This window comes from Ursus americanus, chromosome 35, assembly GCF_024610735.1.
Source record: "Ursus americanus isolate L20-20 chromosome 35, mUrsAme1.1.p, whole genome shotgun sequence".
Classification (NCBI taxonomy): domain Eukaryota; kingdom Metazoa; phylum Chordata; class Mammalia; order Carnivora; family Ursidae; genus Ursus; species Ursus americanus.
In genome coordinates, this window is record NC_142161.1 from 1,906,822 (window position 1) to 1,929,049 (window position 22,228).

Here is a 22,228-nt window from a genome sequence, read left to right on the forward strand (position 1 = left end):
ATGGGGAGATTGCAATGGAAAGTATAGTGTAGAATGAAAACAAAGTCCTTTATGATAAGACAGACATATTGTTATTGAAATGGGCAAGGGAAAGGAGACTGGTAAAATAAAAACAGGAGAGTTGGGATTTAATAGATTCCTTTAAAAAAAAAAAAGGAAGTATATCAAAGGTTGTAAATCTGCAGAAGAACATCAGTTTACACTTACTTCACGGAGAAGGAGTAGTTCCCCCTTTAAAACGTGAGATGAAAGTCTGTTACATAAATTGTTTAGCATTAACTGGCTTGTTATTCGGAAATTATAGATAGGTGGCCTTGGATTCTAACCTTAACTGGCTGCTATGTTTCATTTCTCCCCAACTCCCTCCCCCCAAGGTTTCTGTCATTTAAAATTATGGAAAGTGAATAAGTGCAGTCATCAAACTCTGTCTTTCCTTTTGAGCATATAAATGTATTTCTCTTTGGGGTAGTGGTAGGTCATGACTGGCTTTTCATTCTCATTATGAAAGAAGTCTGGTATGAGTTCTTTAGGCAATTGTTTTACTTGGGGATATCTAAGTGCTTCATGTATTTGAAGGCTTAATATCTATCTATCTATTTATTTATTTTAAAGATTTTATTTTTTTGACAGAGAGAGAGACCGCCAACGAGAGAGGGAACCACAAGCAGGGGGAGTGGGAGTAGAAGAAGCAGGCTCCCAGCGGAGGAGCCTGATGCGGGGCTCGATCCCAGGACCCTGGGATCACGCCCTGAGCTGAAGGCAGACGCTTAAGGACTGCGACTGCGCCACCCAGGCGCCCCTATTTATTTATTTTTTTAAAGATTTTATTTATTTGAGAGAGCGCATGAGTGGGGGTGGGGGTGGGGGGAGGGGCAAAGGGACAGAGAGAAGCAGAGTCCACACTGAGCAGGGAGGGAGCCGGGCAGGGAGCTGGACGCTGGCTTGATCCCAGGATTCCGAGATCATGACCAGAGCTGAAGGCAGACACTTAACCGACTGAGCTACCCAGGCGTCCCTTAACATCTGTTTATTGTTACTACCAGCATTCGAACCATAGAAAGATAATTCATGTGATAGATGAGCTTGATAGAATAGGCCAGATGTGGATATAGCCAGGATGACCCACAAAATAGTATTGAAGAAAGAGGTATGATGGGAGAAGGTTTCATCTTTGAGAGTCAAGGACAACTTAAATATGGGAGTTAGAAAAGAATCAGGTGACTAGGATTAAAAAAATATGTACAAAATGAATTAGATCAGTAGAGGTGAGTTGATGCGAGGGGACTAAGAAGTGGTGAAACTTGGTGGTGTAGCATTAAGTCACTGGTGATGTTTTTAAATTATCAGGCCCAGACTGAACCGGAAAAGTAGAAATTTGGCCCAAAAATTGGGAAGGGAGATAAATGATAAATGCATTGATTGACCTTTAAAAACTACTCTTGAGTTGTGTGAGGGTAAGGAAATATTCCAGAAACTGTTAGCCTTGTTTCTCCCATGAAAAAATTGAAATTTCTCTGTGATATCAGGCTGCTAGGAATAAATAGCAGGTAGTGGAAAGGACAAAACCCCCCATGGAAGAAGAGGCAGGTTATAAACTATTATCAGCATAAATTTCCAGTTAGTGGAAACTTTTATTGTAGTTTTGTATGACACCTAATGAGATCTATTTAATGTAACTTCTGTGGCGGTAAGTATGAGATGAAAGATAATAGGTAGCCAAGTAGGGCATAGCTAGAAAAAAGCTGATGGTAGTGTTGAGGAAATTCATACAATTATTGAGTAGATTTTTGTTAAAGCAAGAAATATGTATAACTTTACTCATTGTCATTTGGAGCAACTTTGGGGCAGGAATTAGATAAAGAGGCTGGAATGAGCTGGTGGAATAATTTAGCCAAACGTGGGAAGCCACATGGATCCTGGGGGAGATGTGAAGGGTATACAATTACTGAAGCAAGGAAGATCTTGTTTAGCATTGGTGGAGATGCCGTGTGTATTTTGTAATTTTGTTGTGCCAACTACTGATTAGTCTGTTCTCTTTATATCTGAGTTTCTGGGCTATTTACCCACATTTTATTGTTTCATAAGGATAACTGGAATAAGTTAAGGAAGGGAAAAAGTAATTTATGGGTTGTATGGAAAAGTCTTCAGTAAAGTCTGTACTCTGTCACTGACAAATTTCTTCTGTGGTGTCTTCTAAAAGTTAAGAGAAAAGGTCTTATCAAGCAGGGCTTTCCTGAATTGTCAAGTATAGACATCATATACAAAGAACTTTCATATTTTCGTATAGTTTAGTTATATGGTGGCGTACTCATAATTCCTTGTTTTAGTTTTTCCTTTTTCCGACATTTTCATGAAGTTAAATCCTCAGATGTGGTTTTAGTAAACATGCTTTCAGTTATTTGTAGGACAGTTTTTGAAGATGGGAAACTACTGTCTCATCTTAAAATCAGGGAGTACCATTTAGTTTTTATAAGGACTGAATGGTTCATTCCATATACTGCAAGCAAATACATTAATTCATTAAGTATTTTTTTGAGTAGCTACTGTGTATGTGATATCCTCCTGGTTCTTTAGGGATCCACAAATAACTAGGACATGGTTGCTACCATCCAGGAACTTTTTGTCTCTTGGGGAGGGAGCAGCTGGGCCACCATGCAGGGTTGTGCAGAGTGTGCATTGCACATACTCATTATCATCATCGATAATATGTTTAGTATGACAATTTTCCAGCAGATGGCAGACAAGCATCTTAAGTAGCAGGCAGCTTTTTATAATTGTACAAAGGAACCATTTGGGCCTTCAGAGAGTATGGACAAGAGACTGGTCATTTTAGTAAAATATTAAGTATAAGTGCTTTAAAAAAGGTGCAGACAACACTGTGAGTATTTATGAGAGGACCAAGTCATCACAAATTGCTTTGCCGTGAAAGGGCAGAGGTTCAGGGCTCACATTTTGGAATAGAAGGAAGACCTTTGAAAGAGTAGGAAAGAGTTCAGCTGGGAGAGATGTTTGGAAGTGGGGGTGGGTGTGTTCTAGGCAGAAGCTACAGCATAATAGGCAAAGTCATGCAGATAGGAATCACATTAGGGGAACTGTGTAGTCTAGTTCGCCTGGTATGTAGGGTATATATAGGAAATGATGAGAAAGAAGGTTGGGAATATAAGTGGAACTAAAATGTACAAGTCTTTGAATTTCGTGCAAAGGAAGTTTTTGATCTCAAATATGAGAAAGGGGGAGGGGACTTAACAGAAATAGTATGTATGGGTTGATATGTTAGCTTGAATAAAGTTTGGGAAACTTCCTGGCTAAAATTACACTAAAGGTGTAGCAAGGATTGTACTGTGTGCTTGGTTAAAAATGGTTATTTTTGCCCGTAGTAAGTGAAAGCATCTAAAATACAAGGGAAATTTATGAAATGCAATGTATTCAGAAACCTTTATCTGCAGTCATTGAAATGCTACTGGTATATTGTTAAGTTCTGTCAGCTTAACCTGAAATAGAAGGTGAGTGAATGTTAAACTCCCTGATCTCTACTAAGAATGATAATTGTAAAAAGAAATGGACAGAGACAGCCAAGAGATCTTGACAGACAGACTTCAAAGTGTGTAGGTGTAAGAGCCCAAAAAGGGGTTTGGTTTATTTCTTTTATAGTTTAAGTTTGAAGCAAAAATGTGGGTGTTTTTGCTGCTGTGTCTCTGTCCTCAGATTACCTCACATTTCCGTCTTCTCATTATTTTGATGCCAGTTGATACTAAGTTAGTACCTAAGAAGGAGAAGTCTTCCTTGAGGTCACCAACTTTGCTTATTTTTCATTTGTCTTCTCACAACAGGAGTTTCACCATCTTCCTCTGAAGACCTAGCCATCTTGCTCCATGAAGGTCAGGACAATCTGACATGCACTTGTTTCTTGCCTCTTTACCTGAAGAGTAGTCCTCTTCCATTGTGTACATTTTTTTCTTAATAGGGGAGGGGAGGGGAGAGCCAGTACCCCCCCTCCCCTTCCCTCCCTAGACCTTGGGAAAGTACCCTCCATTGCTTTCCCAAGATGGCAGACCCCATCATGGATCTGTTTGATGACCCAAATTTATTTGGCCTGGACTCTCTGACTGATGACAGCTTCAACCAGGTCACACAAGACCCCATTGAGGAAGCCCTTGGACTGCCAAGCTCTCTGGACTCCTTGGATCAGATGAACCAGGATGGTGGAGGTGGTGATGTGGGGAATTCATCAGCAAGTGACCTGGTCCCCCCACCAGACGAGACAGCCCCCACAGAACTTCCCAAAGAATCAACAGCTCCAGCTCCAGAATCTTTAACTTTGCATGATTATACCACTCAGCCCGTCAGCCAGGAGCAGCCAGCCCAACCTGTCTTACAGACACCGACGCCAACATCAGGACTTTTGCAGGTCTCCAAGAGCCAGGAGATCCTGAGCCAAGGGAATCCTTTCATGGGTGTCTCTGCCACAGCTGTCTCCTCCAGTAGTGCTGGAGGACAACCACCTCAGTCAGCCCCTAAGATTGTTATCCTTAAGGCCCCACCAAGCTCCTCAGTCACTGGTGCCCATGTGGCACAAATTCAGGCCCAAGGTATCACCAGCACAGCCCAGCCCCTGGTGGCTGGCACAGCCAATGGTGGAAAAGTTACTTTTACCAAAGTGCTAACCGGCACTCCCCTTCGACCAGGTGTTTCCATTGTCTCTGGTAATACAGTGTTGGCCGCCAAGGTCCCTGGGAACCAGGCTACTGTTCAGCGCATTGTCCAGCCCAGCCGACCAGTAAAGCAGCTGGTCCTACAGCCAGTTAAGGGTTCAGCTCCTGCTGGAAACCCTGGGGCCACAGGGCCCCCACTGAAGCCTGCAGTTACACTGACCTCTACACCTACCCAGGTGACTTGAGTGAAAGGGGGAGGTGAATTTTGGTTTAGTAGAGGGCCCAGCAACTGTGTGAGAAGAGAGCACGAGACCTATGTCTAGGAAATCCTGTTTAAATTCTACCTTTGCTTCTTTAAAAAATCAGTTACTAGCATTGACAGCTGTGTACTTACTACTTTCTAGGTGGAGGCGCTAAGTTGACATATTTTTTGAGCTCTTGTTACGTGTTTACACTGTGCCTAGCTGGTGGTGAACAAGACAGACACAGTCCCTGTCCTCACAGAGCTCATGGTCTTCCAGGAAGGCAGACAGTAAACAAGAATTCACAGTACTGTACGATATAAAGTTTTATGAGAAATACTGGATGCTATAGGAACAAAGAGTCATTATTTATTTATATTTGCAAGACTTACAGAAGCTATGTGTTTATTTTCCCTGTTCTTATTACTGAGATTGTCCTCCTCCTCTATCCAGTGTAAAGGCTAGTTTCTATTTTAAGAGAGTAGGGGTTCTAGCCTCTGAATAAAGGGCCAAAAGAGTTCGTGGCGGAGGGGTGGTATTAAAATAAGGAGGGCCAGTGGAAAGAAGCTGCAAGGAGGTGGATTATAGACTTTCGTTCTCATAGACTGCCAGAAAATGGAATGACTACCTTAGAAGATAGCCTTCCATCAGGAGTTTGTCAGTAATAGGCCTGATAGCCGCTGGGCAGAGGTGTTACGGAGAAGACTCAATCAGGGCAGATAGGTGGTTAAACAAAATAAATTGTACTATATCTTCTGACACTCAGTTTTGATGGTTCTAGGATGAGGAAAACTGGTGTAAATATTTAAGAGTATATCATTCTTTAATGTTGCACCTCTCTCGCAATTTCCTTTCTTCACTCTAGGGTGAATCGAAACGCATCACCCTGGTCCTCCAGCAGCCACAGTCTGGAGGTCCCCAAGGACACCGGCATGTCGTTCTAGGGAGTCTACCAGGCAAGATAGTATTACAGGGCAACCAGCTGGCAGCCCTGACCCAAGCCAAGAATGCTCAGGGGCAGCCCGCCAAAGTAGTAACTATCCAGCTGCAGGTGCAACAGCCACAGCAGAAAATCCAGATCGTACCACAGCCGCCAGCATCGCAGCCGCAGCCGCCGCCACCGCCCTCAACCCAGCCAGTGGCTCTCTCCTCTGTGCAGCAGGCTCAGATAATGGGGCCAGCACAAAGCCCAGGACAGAGACTTTCAGTACCACTCAAGGTGGTGCTGCAGCCACAGGTAAGACTTCCACAGGTAGCCCCCTGTTGTCCCCCTCAGCAACCGCTCATTGTGGAGTGTGGGATCACTGGAGTCATGCCTCTGGACTGAGTGAAATACAGGTTTTTATTTCTTTTACCCGTGGAAACCTTGTTTTAATTATATGAAAAGATTTGAGGGTCATTGTTAGGTTTGGGATAAGAGGTGATTTATTTAATATTTGTCTTTGAGCTGTTTCATTTACAATCTTTTTCCAAATGTTGTGGAGTAAAAGTGATTGGCAATATTCTTTCATTTGAAAGATAAAGAAGTCCTAAAGAGGTCAAGTGATTATCACTCCTCCCACCCTTCCCACCCCTCGCCGAGATAAAGGTAGGCCAAGAGTAGAATTTGAATTTATTTACTTTTGGCCTTGAGATCAGGATTGCCCATAGAATAATGAAGATGTGTATTGACATTAGGAGCATGGCTAAAGGATATTGAAGTTTGATTTGGCACGATTCTTGCATTTTATCGTCCCCTTCCCACTAAAAACAAAAAAAAAACAAAACACTTTTTTTTTTTTTTTCCTGACGTGTCTAAGTTCAGTAAGACTTGATCTGAATCTAATTCTTGAGGAATTAGAGATGGAAAGTTTCTAGCCTATCTGCTTTCGAGCTAGGTTTTATGTAGGCTATTTAGCTACAAGCATGTTGAAATTTTAGTGTCTTTATTTCTGTAGGCTGGCTCTTCCCAAGGGGCCTCTTCTGGGCTCTCTGTAGTTAAAGTTCTAAGTGCCAGTGAAGTGGCAGCTCTGTCTTCACCAGCAAGCTCTGCTCCTCATACTGGGGGCAAGATAGGAATGGAGGAAAACCGCAGGCTGGAGCACCAGAAGAAGCAAGAGAAAGCCAATCGGATTGTAGCAGAAGCTATTGCTAGGGCCCGTGCCCGGGGTGAGCAGAACATACCTCGAGTCCTAAATGAGGATGAGTTGCCCAGTGTTCGGCCTGAGGAAGAAGGTGAGAAGAAACGCAGGAAGAAGAGCAGTGGGGAGCGGCTCAAGGAAGAAAAGCCAAAGAAGAGTAAAACGTCTGGTACCTCCAAAACTAAGGGCAAGAGTAAGCTGAAGTGAGTACCATCCTTTGCTGATTTGTTGGGACAGTGCACTTGTTTTTAAATTAGTGTTGAGGGCCACCTGGCTGGCTCAGTTGGTAGAGCATGCGACTCTTGATCTCGGGGTTTTAAGTTTGAGCCTCACACTGGATGTAGAGATGACTTAGGAAAATAAACTCTTAAAAAAAAAATTAGTATTGAGAGGAACTACTTGGATTTTTTTTTAAAGTTGTATTTATTTGAGAGAGAGCAAGAGAGAGCAGGGGGAGAGGCAGAGCGAGAGAGTCTCAAGCTGACTCCGTGCTCGGTGCAGAGCATGATGTGGGGCTTGATCTCACGACTCTGAGATCATGACCTGAGCCAAAACCAAGATCAGATGCGTGACTGGCTGCGCCACCCAGGCATCCCTAAGGATCTACTTGTATTTAGCAGCTATGTAGTTCACGGTGATCTGTCTATCACAGAAGATAGAAAGGCCTTTCTTTTTTTCTGTCCCAATGCTTATATGATTTGTTAAACAGAAGTGTGCAAAATTAGCATAGTTTGAAAGAGAAACAACAAGGCACAGGAAAAATAGCTAATTATTGAGTTGGGGGTTATGACTGTTCTTATATGTCTTCCTGATTTTGTATCACTAAAGTGTGAAAGAGATTTCTCACTATCCCCCTACCACCCACATCAGTAAAAGAGCTGTTGGAGGTGTGGCTCTCCTGTTCTTGCATCTCGTCTGTGAACTAGAGAAGATTGCAGCCACCGTTGTCCGGCCTAGAGCAGTGCTGGCAGAACCAGGACTTATCACAGTTGTCTTCTCTTTGCCTTCCATGTCTTATAGCCTCACTCCTTTCTCTCTAGCTTCTACCCCCTAGGATTCTTCAGGCTTTGTGGTGGAATTATAATAATGGTTTATATTTGGAGAGGATTTTTCAGCTTAAAAAAAAAAAAAAATTCATATCGCCTATCTTAGTTAATCCTCAGCAATTCTCAGGCCGGGTATTATCATCGGTGTTTATATTACAAATAAGGAAGCTAATGCCCAGCTAGTGACAGAACTGGAACTAAAGCGAGGCCTTGTAATTCTTGGGCCAGTATTCTGCTGTCTTATGCCACCTTCCGTCAGGTATTTGTGAGCACAGTAGTAGAAAGGATTTGTCAGATCAGGTGTAAAGGTCAGCCAGTGGCTTAGAAACCCGAATATCTTCTCTTTTTCAAACACCGTATTCCATAGCCGTGTGTCCTACTGACTGAAGAACTAGACACTTCTATTAGGAAGTTTCGTATATGATGGCTTAGATTAATTATATTTTTCTTCTCCTAAATGAATTTGGCCCTCACTGAAAATGAATTTGGTTTTTCCTTTTTAGCACCATCACCCCTGTGGTGGGTAAGAAGAGAAAACGTAATACCTCATCTGATAATTCAGATGTAGAAGTCATGCCTGCCCAGTCACCCCGGGAAGATGAAGAAAGCAGCATTCAGGTAAAAGGATCCTGAAAGAACTTAGAAAAATCAAGTTTAATTCTGACAGACAACCCGGGAGTAGATACGAGAGACTGTAAGCCTATGCACATTTCAACAATTTTTCTAAAAGAGAGGTAGGCCTAAAAGGTAAAAGAGGTGGCACCTGGTCATGGTTGTATCTTTTAAATTTTTGGTTTTTTAGGCAAGAAACATATTACTATACTATACTATACAATAGCAGTAGTCCTTTTCTGAAATTCCAGTGTTTCGAAAACTAAGCAAGTATGAAATTAATGCTTCATGGTTGTTGTTATGGCTGTGTCCGTACTTTGGTTTCTCTTGGAACTGTCCGTCTGTCCCTTTGCCTTACCTTTTCTACACTTCAGGGTTCCGACTCTGTGAACTGGGTGCTTAGGCACAATGTTTTTTCCTACCTTTTGAAGATGAGAAACACTAGAAGAGAATAAAAGAAGCTGGACCAGAAGAAGTTTAGTCCTCTGTCTCTGATTGTTGCTTTACGGTACCACTTTTGGCTCTGGTTTCCAACCATACAGAGGATCTGGTATTAAGATTTGGGAGACCCATGGTACTTCTAAGTAGCACTATGGGCTTGGCCAATTTACTTACCTACTGTGTCTGAATTTTTCCTTGGTAAATGGAGGCTTGTACTAAACAAGCCTTAAGTGCTTCTCTAGCTATTAATACTCAGAAATGCATCCCCTCTTGCTTGATATACATTCAGTACATTGGCAAACTGATACTTGGGTTTTTCTGTGGAAATTAACATATGAGAGTAGACAAGATACAATACAATTGAAAAGGAAAGTGAGGCAAAAATTAGATTTAACAGACATTAGAGATAGTATGAAATAATAATTACTAGAAGTGTGGAATTAGAGAAGAAATAACAATAAAGATAAGAGAGTCTAGAAATATATTCAAATGGTTGTGAAAATTTAGTATATGAATTAAAATGCCATTTTAAATCTATGGAAAGAAAGAATATTTAATAAATTATGTTAGGACAACATCTAAGAAAAAAATAAAACTGGATTTCTTGTGTCACTCCTTAAACAAATACTAGTTTAATCGAAGGTCCAAATGTAAAACTTGAAATCATGAACTTCCTGTAAAACATGGGTGAATTTTTAAAATAATTATCAAGTAGGGTAGATCTTTCTAAGGGGGTATTAAAATACAGAAGTCATAGGGGCGCCTGGGTGGCACAGCGGTTAAGCGTCTGCCTTCGGCTCAGGGCGTGATCCTGGCGTTCTGGGATCGAGCCCCACATCAGGCTCCTCCGCTATGAGCCTGCTTCTTCCTCTCCCATTCCCCCTGCTTGTGCTCCCTCTCTCGCTGGCTGTCTCTATCTCTGTCAAATAAATAAATAAATAAAATCTTTAAAAAAAAAATAAAATTCAGAAGTCATAAAGGGAAAGATTGATACGTTTGACTATAAAAATTATGCACATATAACAAGAAAAATTCTACAAATAACATAGTGGTTAAGAGCATAAACTCTGGAGCAGGAATTCCTTGGTTCTCGCCTTAACTCTACTATTTACTAACATTTTCACTTCAGGCAAGTTTGTTTAACCTCTTGGTGCTCCAGTTTCCTTATCTCTAAAATACATATAATGTCTACCAAGTAGGGTGGTTAGGAGAATTAAATGGAAGCATTTATAAAGCACATAGGACAGTGCTTAGCTAATGGTAAGAGAACATAGAGTTATATATGTGTATGTTAAAATAAAGGGTTAAATAAAGTGTTAAATAATTAAAAGACAAATTGAAGGCAAGTCTTTGTAATACAAAAAATACAAATTTTTAAAAGGCGGTGTATTAGTTTACTAGGGTCGCCATAATAAAATGCCACGGGTTCTGTGGCTTAAACAGCAGCAGTTTGTTGTATCACAATTCTGAAGGCTAGAAGTCCAGGATCAAGGGGTCAGCAGGTTTGGTTACCTCTGAGACCTCTCTCCTTGGCTTGTAGAAGGCTGCTTTCTTACTGTGTCCTTACGTGGTCTTTTCTCAGTGCATACATCCCCGGTGTCTTTCTGTGTGTCCACATTTCCTCTTATAAGGATACCATTCAAGTTGAATTAGGGCTCACCCTACCAGCCTCATTTTAACTTAATCACCTCTAACCCTGTCTCCAAATACAGTCACGTTCTGAGGTACTGAGGATTAGGGTTTCAACATAAGAATTTTGGGGGATTGGGGCGCTTTGGTGGCTCAGTCTGTAAAGCGTCTGCCTTTGGCTCAGGTCATGATCCGGGACTTCTGGGATTGAGCCCTGTGTTGGGCTCCCTGCTTGCTGGGGAGTCTGCTTCTCCCTATCCCTCTGCCCTCCCCCCCCGCTCATTCTCTCTCTCTCTCTCTCTCTCCCTCTCTCTCTCAAATAAATAAATAAAAATCTTAAAAAAAAAAGGGGGGTATAATTCAGCCCATAAGTGGTAATGCCAGCATTGACAGTGGAGTTAAGGAACAGACACTTTTCATGCAGTTGAGGGGAGTGTTGAGACAATCTTTTTGGTGAGTCAATATTTCAATATGTAACAAAATTTAAAATGTCAATGCCCTTGGACTCAATGATTCTGCACCTAGGAAACTGTCAAAAGTATGTAATGATGCATACGTATTGCAGCAGTATTTGCAATAGCAGAAGTGTCCAAAAATTCAGTGTCCATAGGGGAGAAATAGTTAATAAAATTCTGAAAATCCATGCAATAGAATACTACATGGCAATTAAAAACAACAAAGTAGAGGGGCACTTGGCAGGCTCAGTCAGAGAGTATGTGACTCTTGATCTTGGGATCACGAGTTCAAGCCCCACATTGGGTGTAGATTACTAAATTAATTTACTAAAAAATTACTAAAAAAGAGATTACTAAAAAAATAAAAATTAAAAATAATAAAAAATAAGTAACTGCAAGTGTATTCTGTTCATGGACATATGGATTGTTTCCCATTTGGAGCTATTATGAATAAGGCTGCAGTGAACAGTCTTAGTACTTCTTGGACACGGGTTTTCATTTCTCCTAGCTAAGGAATAGGATTGCTAGACCATAGGGCAGTTACACATATAAACATTGTAACTCTGTAAGAATCTGTCAGCTTCCAAAGTGATTGTGTCATTTTACACTTTCAGCGATAATGAGAGTTCCAATTCCACATCTTCAGTATTTGGTTTTGTCAATTACCTATTCTTTTTAAATATTTCTATAGTATTCCATATTTTGACTATACCATAATTTGTTTAGTCCTGTATTGATGGGCATTAAGGTTATCTCTGGTCTTCTACTACTACAAGTAATGCTACAAAGATTTGCATAAATGTGCAGATTTGTCTGTAGGATAATATCTTTGAAGTGGAATTTCTGGACCAAAGGGTTTTGTCAATTTTTCTTTTATAGAGGTTATGCACATGTGTACTCTGACCAACAATGTATGTACAAGTTCCTATTTCAATATTTGATCAGACTTTCTGAATTTTACCTGTGAGGTGCAAAAAAACACAAAAAGTATCTCAGTTTAGTTTTCATTTGTAATTACTGATTTTATTATGAGTGTGAGCATCTTTTTACATTTAAAGCCATTTATGTTTTTTTCCTACTGTCTATTCATGATATTTGCCCATCTTTCTGTTGTGTTGTGGATCTTTTTCTTAATTATTCAAAAGAACTCTATGCTTAGGAAATGGATTATTTGTTTTCCCCCTCACTTTGTTATTTGTCTCAACTTTGTTATGATATGTAAATATCTTAAATTTTTCGCAAGGTAAAATTGATCAATTTATTAGAGATATCTTTCCTACTTCGAGATTATAAAAAATTCTTCCACCCTTTCTTTTAGAAATGTTATGTCTTTTTAAAAAAATTTTTTTAAGGTTTATTTAATTTATTTGTCAGAGAGAGAGAGAGAGAGAGAACACACAAGCAGAGGGAGGCAGGCAGAAGGAGAAGCAGGCTTTCCACTGAGCAAGGACCCCGATGCGGGACTTGGTCCCAGGCGTACGCTTAACCGACTGAGCCACCCAGGCGTCCCTTTCTGAAGATTTTTAAAAAGATTTTTGAAATCTTTTATTTTTATGTAATTTAGTTTCTTTCAACCTCTAGATGGCTAGCCATTTGTTTCCAAACCCATTTATAGAATAATCTACTTTTCCCTCACTGATTAGAACTGCTATTTTTATCATGTTCTATATCCAATACTTAAATAAGTATTTTAGTCTATATTTGGACATTGACCTGTTTATCTTTTCTTGGAGAGGTACCAACATTTGTTAATTAGTATAGCTCTTTAGTGTCCTTAATATCTGGTAAGGCCAAGCACACTTTTCCTGTTTTTCCTGGTTATTCTTAAGTGTTTATTTCTCTCTTTGAATTTTGCGATCAGCTTATCTAATTAAAAAGTTGTGTTAATTTTATTTTGTCATACTTATGTAATGTATATAGTTAGAATTAAGTCATCTTATTGCAGGACAATGTATTTTATTATTTATTCAAGTCTTCTTTAAGTCTTCCTGGAGTGTTTTAAAGTTTTCTTCATACAGATTTTATGTACTTCTTACTAAATTTAATTCTTCAGATAAGTAATATTTTTGTTTTCATATATAGAATTCTTTTTCTTTCTTTTTTTTTTTTTTTTAAGATTTTGTGTATTTATTTGACAGAGAGAGAGAGAGAGGGAGAAGCAGGCTCTCTGCTGAGCAGGGAGCCCAATGCGGGGCTTGAACCCAGGACCCTGGGATCATGACCAGAGCTGAAGGCAGACACTTAACCTGCTGAACCATTGAGGCGCCCTGAATCTCTTTCATTATAGTTTATGGCTCAGTCTACATAAGAATGAGATTTGTTAAAATTGATTTTATGCCAGGGAAGTTTGCTTAATTTTCAGTAGTTCTGTGTCTAATAATTCATTTAGTTTGTTTGGGTTTTTCAGAGATGATATAATCATGATTGAAAAATGATAATTTTATCTCTGTATTCTTCCCAATTTTTTATCATGAGCTACAAAGTATTACTTAAATTACTTAATTAAAAAATGTTTTACTAAGGGCCCCTGGATGGCTCAGTCAGTTGAGCGTCTGACTCTTGGTTTTAGCTCAGGTCATGATCTCAGTGTTCTGAGATTGAGCCCCGAGTCCAGCTCCATGCTCAGTGTGGAGTCTGCTTGGCATTTTCTCCCTCCCCCGGCTTGTGCATGCACATGTGCACTCATGCTCTCTCTCTCTAAAATAAATAAATAAAATCTTACAAAAATGTTTGCTCAACCACTTGAAAGAATAACATAAATCTAAAATGTTTTGATATGGACAACATCTCTAAGAAATGTTAATAGAAAGGTAAGTAGCAGAACAATACTGTAGTATGATTCTATTTATTAAGACAAAAAAACCTTAGAACTAAAACAAATAGCAAAATTAGTAACAAAGCATTCTTGCACCTTTGCACTTCAGGGTTGCTCCTTATGGAAAGCACGTTGCACCCTGCGGTTGAGTCCTGTTTCATTTTACCAGAGCTTCTTGCCAGTAATACCCAGGTTATTTTCAGGTGGATTCTGGTTCTTTGATAAAACAGTTCGGCAAAGTAATACGTATTTGGTACATAAATTATATGGTTTGATATCTTATAACTTGATAAATAAGCTCTTTATCTTTTTCGCTTGGTTCTTCATAGGGATTTTGGAGTAAAATCTCAGTATACGATTATAGGCAAATAGTTTTAAAGGTTTTCTCTTTGAGTTACCTTTGAGTTTCTCTTTGAGTTATTTTAACCATTCTTGCCGCTACAGAAAAGACGCTCAAACCGCCAAGTTAAGCGAAAAAAATATACAGAGGATCTGGATATAAAGATCACAGATGATGAAGAAGAAGAAGAAGTGGATGTAACTGGTCCAATAAAAACTGAGCCTATCCTCCCTGAACCAGTGCAGGAACCAGATGGCGAGACTTTGCCTTCCATGCAGTTCTTTGTGGTAAGCTGAGAGCTTAAGCAACATGGGAGGTTGTCCTGCTCCTCACAGTCTTCGTTGACCGACTGCATTTTTTGCTACAGGAGAATCCTAGTGAAGAAGATGCAGCCATAGTAGACAAAGTGCTTTCTATGCGGATTGTGAAGAAGGAGGTGAGGCCTTAACCCTTCATGTCATCCCGTAATGCCGCATTCACAGGCTTTATTTAATGAACACCTTTGGATGCCAGGGTATGGTACTACAGTGTAATTATGAGATATGGTGGAGGAAGTTAGCTAGAAAATAGGAACTGTCTTATTGCCTCTTCTTTGCTTATCTGTTTCAAATGGATGATAAAGGCTTATTTTTTCCAGCTATCAGATCTCTTGTATTGGAGTACTAGATTAGTTCCTTAATCCCTCATCAGTAATATACTCTAGGAACATTGGTATGAAGCTCTACCATGAGTAGTGAAAATTAAAGGTTCTTTCTTTGACAGATGAGGTTATTAATAACTATAATTTCTTTCTTCTCAGCTTCCTTCTGGACAATATACTGAGGCAGAAGAATTCTTTGTCAAGTACAAGAACTAGTATGTGATCTGTGCAAAAAGCTTTTCACCCTAAACTCCACAGGGTTGTAAAAAGTTCTCCTGTATAGTCTCTCCTGGGTGGGAATGTGTCCCCTTTTAATAGTCTCCTAGCCCAAATTGTTGTTTTCATTGAGGAAGAGAAGTTCGGGAATTGGCATGACTCTTCCTATTTCCCAACAGGAAGGTGGGGTAAGGGTGGTCCCTGATAAAATCCCTTGTGATCCTCTCTACCTTAGTCTGACATTAAGCCCTTGCTACTCAGACTGTGGTCAGTGGACCAACAGAATTAGCATCATTTGGGTGCTTGTTAGAAATGCAAACTTCCAAGCCTGCCCAAGACCAGGTGTTTGTGTGCAAAAATCAAGCTTGAGAAGCACTTACCTAAGACACTGTCTCCCCATTTAAGTATGTTGTACTCATTGTGCCTGCTCCTGGGTTATCCCCAAATCTAGCCTACCAGTTCCCCTTTCTCACAGCATGACCAGCTGTTTCCATCCCCTTCAGCTCCTATCTACACTGTGAATGGGCTACCATCTCCCAACTAGAGAAGGATAAAAGGATCCATCAAAAACTAAAGCGCTTCAAAACTAAAATGGCTCAGATGAGACACTTCTTTCATGAGGTAATTAGGAATAGGTATTGCCTATCATTTATTTCACAGAAGCATAAATTACTGGGGTTATCAGTCTTCACCGATTACTTAAAATTTATAGTTGCTTTGTATATATGGGTATGAAGTCTTAATTTTTATCATTGGACTTTCCTTACTTAATTTGCCCCTTGCTTTGTTTTACCAGGTCTAAATGTGGTCTTTTTATCAGTTAATAGGATATTTTGGTATTGACTTGCTCAGTATTCATGAAGTATTTTCAAGACAGATTTTAAACTGACCTCTGATTCACTTGAGGCATTCTTCTTCTTCTAATGTCAGTCTGTAGCAGTTCATGGTATCTGTAGGCATAAGCAACCATATCATTTAGAAAGGACATTTATTTTCTAAAATTTCTAATCCAATATAACAAGAAATGGTGATAAAGGAATGTTAGTTTCCCATAACCACTCTTATTACTGGTTAAACACTGTAGTGTGCATAAGGGTCTCTTGAGCCATATTTTAACTGTCCATTTTGCTTTGAAAGCTTTGTGTACGTACGCCTTTGCCAAATTGGGATTTTTCATCTTTATCGTATATACAGAACTAAGTGCCTTGAGAAGACAGATTCTTTTTCAAAGCTGCTTAGAGCTAAAGGAGAAAAGGTCTTAGTAAGAAAGATTGAGGGATGGAACGAACTAAATGCATAGTTTTAGCAAAAAACCCCCAGTTCTGTCTGAATACATATGATAAAGCTAACTTGATACCACCAGGTTTGCAAATAAATGAATTATTTCTCACATCACCTAGAGAGGACAAGTAGGACCATGTAGTTTTGTAATTTCTTTTTATATGAAAGTAATACTTGGGTTGTGTTTTTTCATTTATGTTCTTTTAAAGCATAATTTGTGAAATGTACAACGAAACTGTAATCCCATTCCAGCAGATATTAGATGTACAATTTGTGACTGTTGAACCAGTCTCTACTAACTCATATGCCAATTAAATCTCCATATTTAGGTAGGCCATTTAACCAAATCAATCATTCATTCATTCATGATTTATCATGTGCTAGTCTCTATGGAGAACAAACCAGACATGGTCTGTGTTCTCATATGGCTCACTGTCTAATTGAAGAGGGATAAATATTAAAAAATAATTCAAATTGTGTTAAGTGCCAGAAAAGAAGGAGCACAAGGAGACATAAGGGGAGGGGATGGCAACACCTACTTTGGATAATTAAGGAAGACTTCCCTGAGAATTGAATTATGAAAGGAGCAAGGCCGCGAACCCACATAAATAATATCACTGGCATGAGAAACAGCATATATGAAGGCCCTGAGACAGGCCAAGGAACTGAAAAGACAGTGCAGTTGATGAACAAAAGAGAGTGAAAGGCCCAAAATGAGATCAGATATTTAGGCAAGCAGTGTGTACAGACCTTTTAAGCAGTTTGGTTTTAGTTTTGTTTTTATTCTAAGTGCAAAGGAAAATCATTACATTGTTTAAAACAGGTCAGAGACATAGTCCAGTGTCCACTTTTAAAAGATCACCTAGACTTTGGAGAATGGATTGAAGAATAGTAAGCATGAAAGTATGAGCAGTAAGGAAGCAGTTGAAGATTTCTAAATAGGCAATATCATGGCTTAGAGTAGAGTAGTTTCAAGTGGATAGAATGGATAGATTAGAATTGACAGGGCTTGGTTGTGATGGCTTATATAGACAGGTTTGTGGTCTGAGCAAATGGGTTGAGGTGGGATCATTGAAATATGGAAGATGTTAGAAGTAGCCGATTTGGGGAAAATCAAGAACTTAGTTTAGACTGTGTTAATCTTAAAATTCCTTGACATATCTCTAGCAAGCACAGATATACAAATCTGGATTTTTCAGGCTGCAATTAAAATTTGGATTTTATCAGCATATAAAGTTATTAAAACCTTAATAATGATTAAAGGCACCTGGGGGGGGGAATTTCTATATATTCTAATAGTTCTTTATTTTCTTACTGTAATAGTTCTTTCTATGAGCCCAGAACCAAGGCTTAAGAATTCTCTCAAATTCAGAGGTTCAGGTGAAGGAGAAGGAACTGTATGCCAGAGTGGTAGGAGAAAGATTAGGAAGCAGATATGTCATAAAAAGCAAGAGGGAAAAGTGCCTTAAGAAGGAAGAGTTTTTTTCCTTAGCTTCTTTAAGACCTTTCTTTGGAGCCTTGGGTTATTTACTTTCAGATACCACCCAAAGTTGGATACCAGTGATTTAGAAGAAAAAGAACCAGTGAAGGTGATCAAGAATTGGCCAAAACCAAAATAAATACAGACGAGAGTCTAGTGTCTCAGAAAAGCCAAGGAAAGACAGTGCTTAAAGGAGAGAATTAGGAATTATGGAATACTTTGTAGAGGTAAAGTAAGATGAGGACAGAAAAGTTTCATTATATTTGGCAATTTGGAGATCATTAATGACCTTGACAAGAGTAATTTAGTTGTGTGAAGGAAGTGGAAGGAAGAGTGGAGTGGCTGGACAGTGGAGGTGGTGACATGGAGATAACTTGTGGTTAAAACTGTTGGGAAAGTTTGGGTATGAAGCAGAACAGAAAAATAGTTGCAGGCAGATGAAGAGTATAGGAGGTCTTTTTAAGATGTGAAATAGTAAAGTACATCTGTGTGTTTATGGGAATGATCCAGGGGAGGGATTCCTAAGATGGTGAGAAGGGATGGAATCCAGAGCATATACAGAGAGAATGGCCTCTGTTAGGAGATACTTGCTCTTGTAATAGGTGAGAAGATGGGTGCAGATTCAATTAAGTTGTTAGGATTTGATACTGTGAAAATGGGGAACTCCCTTCTGAAGGCGTCTTTTTAAAAAAAATTTCAAGTAAGATCATCAGGTAAAGGTGGGGTGGAAGGCTGGGTTTACTGGACAGTGATCTTTTGGTCTTACTGCCTGTTTCATAACCCCTCTAGGATGAAGAACCCTTCAACCCAGACTATGTCGAGGTGGACAGGATATTGGATGAGTCTCACAGTATTGACAAGGACAATGGGGAGGTGAGTTGGGGCATGGAGGAATATCAAAGGTCTCAGAGATTTCTGCTGCTCTGCTTGCCCATCCTTTATTATGCAGGTATGGCTAAAAATCTCTTGGACAAAAAGGTATTTTTGAGTTTTTCTGAGGGCTCCTTAGAATGATATTGGGAAGATAAGGGAATAGAGAGAGAGGCTAAAAGGAAAGCTTCTCATAAAGAAGCTGTATTTGTAAGTATCAGGAGCTATGTGAACAAGTACTCCTTTACCTTGATCTTTTTTTCTCTTAGATTTTATATGGGAGACCCCAGACATTCAGTTAAGGGTGACAGAAGGGGAGAGGAATAGGGATACTTCACAGATCTCCATATTTATAAATATAAAAATGCCTGCACAGACTCATAGCTTTCTCCAGGTCATTGAGAATTATTTTTTGAACTTAACGATCAGTTGAATGCATTTTCGTTTATCATTAAAACCAATCTACTGCATTTGAATCTGTACTTTTTTTTTTTTAAGATTTTATTTATTTATTTGACAGAGATAGAGACAGCCAGCGAGAGAGGGAACACAAGCAGGGGGAGTGGGAGAGGAAGAAGCAGGCTCCCAGCGGAGGAGCCTGATGTGGGGCTCGATCCCATAACGCCGGGATCACGCCCTGAGCCGAAGGCAGACGCTTAACCTCTGGCGCCACCCAGGCGCCCCTTGAATCTGTACTTTTAAGCAGACTATGGGATCACATTCCCACAGATACAGATTCAGATTCAGTAGGTCTCTGGGTGGGACCCAGAGGTCTGTATTTTTAAGTTGGTTCTCCAAGGGATTGTCAGGCATAGCTTGATTTGGGAATCACTGCACTAAAGCTCTTTTAGCAGATTGTACATGTGCTAAAACACCTGCTGATAGAGTTTCATAAATCACTTTTTTCATTTTCCAAATAAGAGTTGTAAAGATCTAAGCCACCAGTGAATTCAACATTGTCTCTTAAGTTTATTTCAAACTTACTTAGACTGTGAACCACCATTCCCTTAGAACTCATCACTTTCTATTCACTTCAAGTAGCAGTTCTTGGTAGGGCCACATTTCATCAAGTTTTTATCACATCTGACAGTTACTGCTTACCCAGTGACCAGTAGAGAACAACAGAACCTTGTTAAAATGTCAGTGCCAGGTGGTGAGCTAGGCTCACTCACAGGCTAAGTGGCCTGTTTCCGTACATCACCCTTACAGGACCTAAGAATCAAAAGTCTTCCCTCTGTAAAATTCTACGTTTACTCTATTTTATAAGCCTTTAGGGTTTCTCAGAACCTTAGACGTCCAAGGCCTATTACGATTCAGTGTCTTCAAATCCTGACAAGCATGCGTCAGAAACATGTATTCTGCTTTTATGGGTTGGGGTGGGAGTTATTGTTTATTGTTCATTTGCGGGAGGTGAGTGGGAAACGGACCAGTTATTAGAAGGGACACGTTAGCTACTATTAAATTCTTGTCATTTTCAGGATCTCAGCCTTCTCAGCCTTAAACATCTTATGCTCTCTACCAACATACTTATTACTCTTCCAGAAGTAATTGATCTTTGGACTGTGTTGGAAATAGCAAGATAGATGAAAATGTTTTAGTTTCCTGGTACTATAACTTCTGTTCCTAATATTGGGTAACAACATTCTGTGTACCCATTTTTCCCCCTCCCCAAAATAAGTTTAGTTCGTCATCCTTTTACATGACCTAATAGTGGAAATCAGTATTATAAAAATAAAGTCCTTGGAAAAGTAAGTTATGATGCTGGAAATGCGTGACCTGGACAAATGGCTTTATGTAGAAAATGACCTGAGTCACTATAATAAAGAAAATAGGAGAAGAGCAACTAGGTTAATTCTAGGGATTCCTTGATCTGTCATTCTGTCGAGGTGCTTGTATCTTCAGACTGCTTGCTGGCTGTTGTAAGGGGTATTCTGTGAATTGATAATAGAGATTCTTGTTGATTATACTAGGCCCCATCTAATCCTTTTTTCATAGAAACCAAAAATAGAGATGCAGTCAGGGCAGTGATCAATCTGAGTAGTGAGAACAGGAGCCGTTTTGCCCGAGGTCGCTGCCGTCCCTTCGCAGCAGAGCACCTGTCTAGAGCACAGTACTGTAGTAGGCGTTGGAGCATTGGCCCTCCTCTCTTCTCTCTCGTTCCCTGTCTTCAGTGACACCTCTCCTAGTTATCTCCTAGCTCAGAAGGAGATCTCTTCTCCACCAGATGACTGCTCTCTTTGAAGTAGCATCTGCACTCAGAGCTGCAGAAGCTCAGAAGCCCGGTGATTTCAGCCCTGCTTTGCTCTAATGGGTTTAATCTGTTCCTCACTTAGAAAAGTAGCCTGGCCTCCACTCTTCCACTGCATTAAATATGGTGCCAGGATAATAGTATGGCGCAGAGCCCTATCTTTTACTTTCAACCTAATTCGACATAATATAGGAAAAGAGTTTATTTTATTTTATTTTATTTTATTTTTTGCATTTGCTTGTTGATTGGCATAATGTTTCAGTGCTTAGTGTTCTAGAAACTACTGGGTATAACCTTGCCTCTTAGAACAGATTCTGATAAATTGCCTGGAAAGATGATCAAAGCCTCAAATAGTACAGTGCCTCAGCAGGGGAGCCTGTGGCTGGTCTTCCCAGCCTGCCATTTTTTTTTTTTTTTTAAGCACTTTTTAGGTATTAACACTTTGTGATCTGATTCTGTAGTCAAATTCTTACCCTTTTAATCACAGCAGAGAACACAGAATCAGTTTATTAAGGCTTTAGCTTTTTCTCTCCTAGCCTGTAATTTACTATCTGGTGAAATGGTGCTCTCTGCCCTACGAGGATAGTACGTGGGAGCTGAAAGAGGATGTTGATGAGGGCAAGATTCGAGAATTTAAACGGATCCAGTCAAGGCACCCAGAACTCAAAAGAGTGGTAAGTACATTGCATTTAGATTGTAAAGCCCCTGTAGGAAATGACTTAATTTTTTATTTATGTTGTTGTTTTAGCCTTTTATTATGGAAATTTTCAAACATATACAGAAGTAAAAGAAATAGTGTATTGTACCAATTCCCAGATTATTTTAAAGCAAATCCCAGATTCCTTTATTTATCTGTAAATATTTCAGTGTTTATGCCTAAAGGTATATACTACTTTTATACCTGAGAAAATTTAACCATTTCTAAATATCAGCAAATAACCAATTACTATATATATGTTTCCCTGATTGTCTTCTGATTTTTGTTAAATTGTTTGGATTGTATTTTGAATAAAGATCTATATATTGCTGTCAGTTAATGTGTCTCAAATGTCTCTTAATTTTAGTTTCCCCCTTCTTTGCAGTTTCTCTTGAAGAAATCAGGTGGTTGGTTCTCTAGGGTTTTTCATAGTCTGAAGTTTAC

The 22,228-nt window shown here is 39.6% G+C and overlaps 1 protein-coding gene across 6 annotated transcripts in view; it reads left to right on the top strand.

Moving 5' to 3' along the window:
- The window catches only part of CHD8 (chromodomain helicase DNA binding protein 8), a 58,689-nt gene that overhangs the window by 15,984 nt on the left and 20,477 nt on the right, over positions 1-22,228 (top strand). For 4 of the 6 annotated variants that reach the window (XM_045784929.2, XM_045784933.2, XM_045784931.2 and 1 more), the window contains exons 2-11: positions 3,831-4,888; positions 5,760-6,131; positions 6,832-7,217; positions 8,564-8,678; positions 14,457-14,639; positions 14,720-14,788; positions 15,152-15,207; positions 15,712-15,829; positions 18,759-18,842; positions 21,624-21,761. In XM_045784929.2, the coding sequence (XP_045640885.2) occupies positions 4,046-4,888; positions 5,760-6,131; positions 6,832-7,217; positions 8,564-8,678; positions 14,457-14,639; positions 14,720-14,788; positions 15,152-15,207; positions 15,712-15,829; positions 18,759-18,842; positions 21,624-21,761 (2,364 nt within the window). In that variant the 5' untranslated portion in view covers positions 3,831-4,045. The remainder of the gene's footprint in view (positions 1-3,830; positions 4,889-5,759; positions 6,132-6,831; positions 7,218-8,563; positions 8,679-14,456; positions 14,640-14,719; positions 14,789-15,151; positions 15,208-15,711; positions 15,830-18,758; positions 18,843-21,623; positions 21,762-22,228) is intronic. The other 2 variants (XM_045784934.2, XM_045784935.2) reach the window with 1 other exon arrangement.